Source organism: Danio rerio, chromosome 8 (assembly GCF_049306965.1).
Source record: "Danio rerio strain Tuebingen ecotype United States chromosome 8, GRCz12tu, whole genome shotgun sequence".
NCBI lineage: Eukaryota > Metazoa > Chordata > Actinopteri > Cypriniformes > Danionidae > Danio > Danio rerio.
Genome location: NC_133183.1, coordinates 60,955,813 through 60,966,801, shown reverse-complemented (window position 1 = coordinate 60,966,801; position 10,989 = coordinate 60,955,813). Strand labels below are relative to the sequence as shown.

The 10,989-nt window shown below is 36.4% G+C and overlaps 1 protein-coding gene across 3 annotated transcripts in view; it reads right to left on the bottom strand.

Annotated features, from left to right (window-relative positions):
- Positions 1–320: 320 nt before the first annotated feature.
- Positions 321–10,989, bottom strand: part of disp3 (dispatched RND transporter family member 3) — a 102,272-nt gene continuing 91,603 nt past the window's right edge. For 2 of the 3 annotated variants that reach the window (XM_073911235.1, XM_073911236.1), the window contains exons 20-21: positions 8,266–8,426; positions 321–4,381 (exon numbers count right to left, since the gene is read on the bottom strand). In XM_073911235.1, coding sequence (XP_073767336.1) covers positions 4,037–4,381; positions 8,266–8,426 — 506 coding nt within the window. In that variant the 3' untranslated portion in view covers positions 321–4,036. The remainder of the gene's footprint in view (positions 4,382–8,265; positions 8,427–10,989) is intronic. The other variant, XR_012384797.1, reaches the window with a different exon arrangement.

Here is a 10,989-nt window from a genome sequence, read left to right as displayed (position 1 = left end):
CCAAACTTGTTCCTAGAGGACCGGTGTCCTGCAGATTTTAGCTCCAACCCTAATCTAACACACCTGAAGAAGCTAATCAAGGTCTTACTAGGTATACTTGAAACACCCAGGCAGGTGTGTTGAGGCAAGTTGGAGCTAAACCCTGCAGGGCAACGAACCTCCTGGAACGGGATTTGGTTGACCCCTGCTTTAGACTATCTTGCTCCTCTAGTTGCTGTCCTGCTCCTCCATGAGAGATGAATTCACAGAATTCACGTTCCTCTCCTGCCGTGCTGACACGAGTCCACTCCACAATGTGAACGAAATACAAAATACCACGAAATAATCAGCTCTTTTAGTCAAACGATAACATAAAACACCAACTCCTGACAGAGCGTACCTTTGTCCAACATCTGTCAGGACTCGCTACTTTCATGCGGACTGTTAACTATTCACATACTGGGTTTCCTAAGTTCTAACAGTGTGCAACAACACACAGTGCTCAACATAATTGTGTACACCCTGTTATGAAACATCCTGTTTTTATCCATTTCTAAGTGTATATATGTCATATATTTATGTGCAATTGAATAAAACAGACTTATTAAATGGATATATTTATTAAAATAACATTTTAGTCACTGAGTATCTTTAGAAATAGATAGATAATAAATTTAAAGGGCAAATAGTTTACCCCTTTTTATGATTTAATATTAATTATGGTTCTGATTGTGATTTTATGTATTATAATGTGTTAAAAAGTGTAATTTAGGGGCCTGTACACAGGTTGCTGTTTTAGGGGCGTGTACACAGGTTGCTGTTTTAGGGGCGTGTACACAGGTCGCTGTTTTAGGGGCGTGTACACAGGTCGCTGTTTTAGGGGCGTGTTGCTTCACATGAAGATTAGTTTCAAATTCCCGCCCGACGTAACAAGGGGGCGGAGCCAGGAGCTCCCTGGCTCTGTGTTTGGCAACAGACAGACAGACAGAGAGAAGCAGCATGAGTGAGAGGATCAGCATTCAGCCGTACATGTACGACTCGGACACAAGAACAAGCAGAGAGTACACAATCATTTGTGTTTTGTACAGTTTTACAGCCAACTGTGTGCTAGTTTCAAGTGCCGAGCTTATACACCGAGACTAATAACTATGCACACTGAATTAACTTTGACCGAGGCACTGGATGACCCTCTTAGAGCCGTGACACGGCACACCAGACACGCACATTAACATGTTATTTAAAACTGAAACCATTCAGATGCCGCTCTGTGGTGTGGCAGAAATATGAAGTGTCCTGAATTGAGGCTGGGCGCCGCAGACAGCTGCCAACTTGAAGCGCCGTTGTGTGTACCGTTTGCTACGCTCTTCTAGTGACTTTAAGAATTTTACTCTGTAAACCTGATGCGATCTGGCGGCACTTCTTTTAGCCACTATGCTCTAAAAGTTTGGAACTGTCTCCCTCTTGAAGTGAAAGAATCCCCTAGTACTCATGTTTTTAAAAAGCGTGTTAAGACATCTTTTTAAAATTGATTATGAATACACAAGCTTTAAAGGTGTATGCATTTTATCTATATTGTTGTAGGTTTATGTGTGTATGAGTGGTGTGTGCTTGCATATATAAGGACTATTGTGTGCGTGATCATGTGGATATATGCTTATATTTTATGTACATGAATGCTTTTATTTGAGTATATGTGACAAGTTTTTGTGGTTTATTTTAATGCTTTTTTGTTGTTGTTTGTGAGGCACTTTGAGTTGCGTGTATGTTGAAAAATGCTATACAAATAAAATGTATTATTATTATTATTATTACCCTGATAGAAACCTATGTTAAGAATTCTATAATGCATGACGCTGCGTGGCCGAGCGGCGCTTCTGATGTGCGACCTGCAGGCAAGTTTGTTATTTTATTTCCAATGGAGCGACACTCACGTGAGGCAACGCGCTCGCACTTTCCAGCTGCACCTAGTAAAGATCACACTCACAGGAAGCTTCTGTGACCGCGAGAAATACAAATGGCTGACGCAATGAAAAATGTACATGTTTGCAAACCTGCCTACAAACAAAGTAAGTTACAAACAATAATTCCGAAAACAATAAGCCCAATGAGCTTTACATCTAAAAATAGAGCAAGGGTGCGTCCGAACTGCCTACTACTCAGTGGGTACTGCATTTGAATTTAAACGTACTACTCAGCCGTTAGAAAAGTACATTCTATACAGGATGAATGTGAAAAGTATGAATGAAATTCGGACGTACTACATCCGCCATTTTGACATAGTCATGTGACGTACCTGCGTAATTTGTGTCGCTTTACTCCAATTCATGAATTTGCTCGCAGGGCATCATGGGATAGCATAGCGTGCATGGGATGCGCTTGCCAGAATCTCGCCGGAAGAAGTAAGTCATCCGGGTACTTCTAGCATACTGTTTTTCGAATTCTATAGCTGCGTCCCAAATGGCACACTATACACTATGCACTCATGCACTATGTACTTATGCACTTACACACTCAACAGGAAAGTATATGTATGTAGTGTTGTCCCAAATGGCACACTAATGTTTTTTTAATAAGCGGAAATTCAAACCGTTTCCCTGATGACGTTTGACGGTTGCCAAATCATTGAAATAAATGACCAAACTATCAAATAAAACCTGCCGTAAGTGTTGCCGCATTCACCATCGGGAGGCGCTATAATCACTCTCGTAGGAGAATTTTGCTTTCACCATCCAAAATAAATAAAGTTATTCAACATGTGCGCCCGATAGCTCCGCCCCTTCCGCTACATGAGCAAAGCTGCGGTCGTTGAGTGCGTGAAGTGTCCATCATTCCACACTTCATTTTAGCGGCTGAATGAGTGCATCATCCGGGTAATTGAAGTGCTCTTATAATTTTTAGTGTTTTCAGTGTGAACACACTACTTACACTATTTATACTACAAAATGGCGTAGAATAGTGCATAAGTATGCGATTTGGGACGCAGCTTATGAATTCGAACATACTACTCGGCTCACATACTGATTTTAGCGTACTATATGGTATGGAAGTATACGGTTTCGGACGCAGCCCAAGGGTGTTCCTTTAGTGACATCGCTTTGACTCGGTAAAGTCTAGATCGGATATGTGGCCGGCCGGATTTGCGATATGCACATTAATAAAGCAGCATTTTTATGACACTGTATAACAATAATTAATATTTTTACAGTACTGTGAGGGTTGGGTTTTAGGGTTGGGATGGGGGTAGGCGGAAAAAATAAATTTTATTGGGTAATTTAATAGATAACATAACTAATACTCTGTACAACAACTGATTTTACATTACTGTGACGGTTGGGTTTAGGGTTGGGGTGGGGGTAGATGTTAATAAAATACAACAAATGAGAAATTTAATAAATAATAGAAATAATTCTCGTTAACTTCCGGCCCCAAACGTATCCGCTCTAGCAACAACCCTTTGACTCACATGCTGAAAATGGCAGACCTGAAATAACTGAGGATATGGTAATGCGCGCCTGTCAATCAATATTGGTGGGCGGGGGGACCGCAATCCTGAGTCAAGTTGCGGTCGACAAATTGGTCCACCGTTTTTATGTTGTTAAATTGGAAAAAAAGGACTGCGTGTGTTTATATCGCCCTAATAAGTTGGTCTATACGGTATACCTGCACATGTGTCTGTCCAAACAACTTGAAAAGTAAATTTTTCACCATTGGTGCGCTTTAAATCCATGCGAAATATTGAGGGAAAAATTACAAGCAAAAATTACAACATTTTCCCCTAATATATTAATTTGGGTGTACTTATTTTGGACTGTTTTCATAAGTTATTTATTAGATTAACTCCGGATTTGGCTTCAGTACTGACTAGTCTAATGTATATGCACACATATAATATTATAAAGCTTCCTATAGGGAATATTTATTTAAATAAGATATTTTGTGAGGGGTGTACTCATATATGTTCAGCACTGTACATTAAATCCTTCATTTTTGTTCATGTATGTCACTTCAAGAGCACTGGGAATCCACCTTCAGGCTGAAACGGATCCGCTGTTTGCTTTTAGTCCAGCATTTCGGGAGCAAATTGTGATCCAGTCCACCACAGCAGACCTCCAGAGACCCCCATGATCAAGACCACCGCTGCAGCTTTGAGTACAGCTCTGGGATGTCGTGTGAAGTCGCTGGGTCCCATCGCTGCCAGTAGTGCGGTGGTGACTGTTAGCGTGAACGCGATGGAAATGGCCGTGTTGATAGCCACGATTTGACCGAATTTAGCGAAAGGCACGATGACACAAAAAAACAGAGGAATGGTTGAAATCACCGTGGTGACGGCACTGGAAACGATGGCGACTCCAACGTGATTGGCTGCTTCCAGGGTCCGAATCTGCCGTTTAATGGAGGGATCCTGCAAGCCATAAACAGAGCTGGATTCAGATTAACATTCACCTCATGTGAGCAAACACAATCGCCTTGCCATGTTTGTTTCTGCTTCACAACACTTTCACATGTGGTATATCCACACAGATTTTTTTAATTGTCAGTCAGTAAAATTGAATATCTGATTTCGTTAAAAATCTGTGATCTTCAATGCCTGATTGATATACGATATAAAGTGTGTGTCAGACCGGACAAAAATCACTGCAATAAGGAAATTTATTTACCCCAGTATTTTCAAATGAAGCTAAAGGAACATTATGAAGTTAAAAACAGTCACATTAACCTTTAACCGAAAGATTATAGTTGGCTGAAAAACACTAGCTGTACATACTGTATATATGCCACTGACTGATGGTAACACTACTATCCTTTAAAGAAAGCATTGTGAATAATGTTTAGCAACCCTGTCAGCAATTAAAGGCACAACACTTGAGAGATGTAAAGCTTGAGGAACCGCTGAATGTAGGATCAGATGTGTTTGTCTAATCAGTATGCTGACATTTCTGCTAGTCAGTGAGTTTGTGTTCAGAAACAGCGGGTTTTCTGCTGAACGCTGCAGTGATCGTGTTCACACTGTTTTGTTTTTTTTTCGTTGAGCCAAAGGTCTTTTGATGAAAATATCTGTAATATTCTAGCCAGTTAGTCTAGCTTGGTGTTTTTGACATAAAATGCAATACTAGAGAAAAGTTGTAAATATTTCACAACATATAGTTGGTCAGAATTATTAGCCCCCCCGTATATTTTTTTCCCCAACACATTTCTAAACATAATAGTTTTAATAACTAATTTCTCATAACTGATTTCTTTTATCTTTGCCATGAAGACATGATTTGACTAGATGTTTTAGATACTATTATTCAGCTTAAAGTGACATTTAAAGGCTAAACTACATAGGTTAATTAAGCAAGTTAGGGCAAATAATTGTATAAAAAGGGTTTGTCCTGTCGACATCAAAAAAAAATATTGCTTAAGGGGGCTAATAATATTGACCTGAAAATGTTTGTTTGTTTTTTTTAAATAGAAAGCTGATTTTATTCTAGCTGAAATAAACTAATTAAGACTTTCTCAAGAAGAAAGGATATTATAGGAAATACTGTTAAAAATTCCTTGCTGTTAAACATAATTTGGGAAATATTTGAAAAAGAAATGTACAGGAGGGCAAATAATTTTGACCAACCATATGAAAACATTTCAGAACATATGGAAAAAAACTGACCTTTTGAGATCAAATTATGCCAAAGTAAATTAATTTTAACCAATCACTGCCATACAAAAAACGACCTGCAGTTGAACTTGCTTTTGTTTGAGTTTTTTTGTCTTAGGAAGTTGCTGTTTTATCCGGGGGCAGCTTATGGTATACCAATATAAATGAGTTCCCTGGAGCATGCCATGATTCAGTGCCTTGCTCTAGGGCATAATAGTGGAAGGAAATCCCAGCGTCTGAACAGTTCAAGTGATGTGCCTAAACTGAGATCCAATCGATCCTAAGGGTTATGTGCGCAGAGTACTAATAATGAGATGCTCAGGGATGCAAACATAATGTAACAACATACAGTATAACGTAACATAAAATAACATAACACAACATAACATCATAACATAACATAACATATAACATAACAACATATAATATAACATAACATAGCATAACATAACATGAGAACGCAACATATAACAACTTATAACATGACTTATGACAACATATAACATAGCATAACACAAATAAAACATAACATAACATATAAAATATCATATAACATAAAATAACACAACATAACATCATAACATAGCATAATATAACATAACATATAACATAACACGACATAACATAACAAAAAATAACACATAACATAGCATAGCATAACATAAAACATAAGACAATACAATATAACATGACATAACAACAACATAATTACATAACAACAACATAAAATAACACAACACAACATATAACATAACATAACATATAACATAACATAGCACAACATATAACATAGCATATACCATAACATAATAGCACAACATATAACATAACATAACAAGATATAACATAATATAAGATAACATAACATAACAACATATAACATAACATCATATAACATATACCATAACATAAGATAACAAAAAATAACATATAACATAGAATAGCATAACACAACATAAAGCATAAGACAATACAATATATACAGCATATAACATAACCACACATAACATAAAATAACAAGATATAACATAACATAAGATAACATAACAACATATAAAATAACATAACATAATATATCATAACGACATATAACATAACAACATATAACATAACATAACATAACATAACGACATATAACATAGCAACATATAACATAACATAACATAACATAACATAACATAACATAACAACATATAACATAACATAACAACATATGTTATGTTATGTTATATGTTGTTATGTTATGTTATATGTTGTTATGTTATATGTTGCTATGTTATATGTCGTTATGTTATGTTATGTTATATGTTGTTATGTTATATGTTGTTATGTTATGTTATGTTATGTTATATGTTGTTATGTTATGTTACATGTTGTTATGCTATGTTATGTTATGTTATGTTGTGTTATATGTTGTTATATTATGTTATGTTATGTTATATGTTGTTATGTTGTGTTATATGTTGTTATGTTATGTTATATGTTGTTATGTTATGTTATTTTATGTTATGTTTTATGTTATTTTATGTTATGTTATGTTATATGTTGTTATGTTATGTTATATGTTGTTATGTTATGTTATGTTATGTTATGTTATATGTTGTTATGTTATGTTATGTTGTGTTATATGTTGTTATGTTATTTTATATGTTGTTATGTTATGTTATATGTTGTTATGTTATTTTATGTTATGTTATATGTTGTTATGTTATGTTATATGTTATGTTATGTTATAACAACATATAACATAACATAACATAACATAACATAACATAACATAACATAACATAACAACATATAACATAACATAACATAAAATAACATAACATAACAACATATAACATAACATAACAACATATAACATAACATAACATAAAATAACATAACATAACAACATATAACATAACATAACAACATATAACATAACATAACAACATATAACACAACATAACATAACATAACAACATATAACATAATAAAAAATAACATAACATAACAACATATAACATAACATAACAACATATAACATAACATAACATAACATAACATAACATAACAACATATAACATAACATAAAATAACATAACATAACATAACAACATATAACATAACATAAAATAACATAACATAACATAACAACATATAACATAACATAAAATAACATAACATAAAACATAACATAAAATAACATAACAACATATAACATAACATAACATAACAACATATAACATAACATAAAATAACATAACATAACAACATAACAACATATAACATAACATAAAATAACATAACATAACAACATAACAACATATAACATAACATAAGACTTTGAGGCCAACACATACAATTAATACACAAATACGCTACATTGAACATGTACATGAGGACATCACCTATATGCTACTGTATATAACTGCGGCTTAGCTTTTTTATATATGCTAACTTTAACTGTTAAAAGCTTGGTTACTAATAAACGTAACTTTTCCGAGTTTGATTGTAATGCAATAATGTGCACCTTTAGTAAAGCTGCTTTGAAACAATAATTATTGTGAATAGAGCTATACAAGTAAACTTGAATTGAATATGGTGTCAACATCACACTATTGTAAAGATAATGAATAAATGTAAATCGTAGCAAACTGATTCACCAGTCCTGAGGTTTCGGTGTCACCCGCCAGTAAATAGCCCTCCACCAGATGCAGGCAGTAGTCCACTGAAGAGCCCACCAATATGGAGAGAGAGATGGCTTCGACTGCTCCCATCTCCCACCCGAGCCAATACATCACTGCCACCACCAGACACACCATACCTGCACACACACACACACATGCAAAATAGCGCAAATTAGTGCAATCTTACGGAAATTCTATGTATCCTAAATATCTATGTTACAAAATCGTTTTGTATATTTTTGTTTCTATGCATGTATGTATGTGTGTGGATCACATATAGATAATAAATATATATAACACACACACATACATTATATCAAAACAAACTTTTATTTTGGATGTGATTAATCGTGATTAATCCTTGCCCAGTACTAGTTGTTTTCTAAATGTCGATAAAAATACATAAATAAATAAAAAAATGTAATTATTGCGCTAAGTTGTGTTTCCATGAACCAATGTTATGCAGCTAAAACATTTTAAAATGTTTAATTTTATTTTTTTTTTTAAGTCTTGACGAGGACTATTGGTAGATTTACATATATATCGCATACTCAATTCTAATTGGTCAATCATGATATTCTAAGATATGTTATTGTTAGATAACAACTTCTAAATAGCAATGGCTCAGCAGAAATTTTTTAATTAAACATGTAATGTACACCTCACAGCAAGAAGATCACTGGTTCTAGTCCTGAATGGTTCTAGTCTCCTTGTGAAGACGTGGGTGGGCCAGGTGCTTTGGTTTCCCCCACAGTACAAACACATGTGCTATTGAATAAACTAAATCGGCCATAGTGTATGAGAGTGTGAATGTAGGATGTTTCCCAGTACTGGGTTGCAGCTGGAAAGACATCCGCCGCAATAAACAAATCCCGAAATAGGTAGCGGTTCATTCCGCTGTGGCAACCCCTGATATATACAGAACTAAGCTGAAGGAAAATTAATTACTTATTGTATATGTGGTGACGCAGTGGCGCAGTAGGTAGTGCTGTCGCCTCACAGCAAGAAGGTCGCCAGTTCAAGCCTCGGCTGGGTCAGTTGGCATTTCTGTGTAGAGTTTGCATGTTCTCCCTGCATTTGCGTGGGTTTCCTCCGGTTGCTCCGGTTTCCCCCACAGTCCAAAGACATGCGGTACAGGTGAATTGGGTAAGCTAAATTGTCCGTAGTGTATGTATGTGTGCAAATGAGTGTGCATGGGTTTCCCAGTGATCGGTTGCGGCTGGAAGGGCATCCGCTGCGTAAAACATATGCTGGATAAGTTGGTGGTTCATTCCGCTGTGGCGACCCCAGATTAATAAAGGGACTAAGCCGAAAAGAAAATGAATGAATATTGTATAGGTAATGGATGTTTTTAATGGAGTGTGTCCAGCACCGTATCCCCAATACATGACGAATGGAAGAGACCCATTCTGTAGATGGTCTTTAACCTCAGACAAGCGTTCATTTTTTCTGCTTACAAAATCAGCCATGTGGATGACGAATGCACCATGGCACAGTGCAAATGACTCAAAGGGAATGGGAGATGAGACTCTGGTTGGTTTAACACATATTATGCTCAAAACACACCCATACCTCATTAAGAGAATAAGCACAACCCTTTTAGACTATGCGTTGAGTGCAACGACAGTTTTTCCCCTCCTTAAAATAGCAAATGTAAATTCTGACATGCTCTTAATACTTCTGCGCCATGCGCTTAAGCCGCCTTTCCACTGCACATGACAAACGACAAGCAGCAGACCGGAAGTCATTCATTTCCAATAGAGAGCAGTCCGGGAGCTGCGTTGAGTTCTAATCATCTCCAAATGCGGAAAATTCGGATCCGAATTGAGCTGCGGATCCTTTGAAATATTTGAACTCTTGCGACTAGACCGCATGCAACCTGCCGACCGGATATGATGTATTCCAGTGTTGTCCAAGCAGGTTTATTTGGTATTTTTTGAATTATAAAAAGTCTATATTAAAGAAAAACTTTTCTGTTCATAAATGTAAGTAAGAAAGTAATAAAAAAAAAAATATATATATATATAATGTTGTCTCCACATTCCCTCCAATATTTTAACGGTCTATGAGTTTCTAGTATTCATTCATTCATCCATGAAACTATCCAAACGCACAGAAAATAAAGGCTCTTGCTTTTGCCCTCCTTTATTTCAGACACCGTGAGAATCAGCTTCTCCCCCATGGTGCACGACCACACTGAAAATACTGTACGGCTGCCACAAGGGGGCGTATTCCGACAGTCGTGTCCTAATGTCGCGTGCAGTGGAAAGGCGGCTTTAGATTGTTCAAATACAGCCCATGATATGTTTAGCCAATCACAGCGCACTGGGTTCAGCTGACCAATCAGAGCACTCGAGGGATACTGGAAGGTGGGGCTCTGTTGAAACCATTCTCCAGTCTGAGAGTTATTACCTACAGCGTGTGGAAAAACAGTTTTTATAAGCATTAAAGATGTTAACCTTTTCTTGTACATCCAATAGGGTGGCACAGTGGCTCAGTGGTTAGCACTGTCACCACACAGCAAGAAGCTCACGGGTTTGAGTCCCACCCGAGCCAATTGGCATTTCAGTGTGGAGTTTGCATGTTCTCCCAGTGTTGCCGTTAGTTCCCTCTGGGTGCTCCGGTTTCCCCGACAGTCCAAAGACATGCGCTATATGTGAATTGGGTGTTTGAGTGTGTGTGAATGTGAGAGTGTAAGGG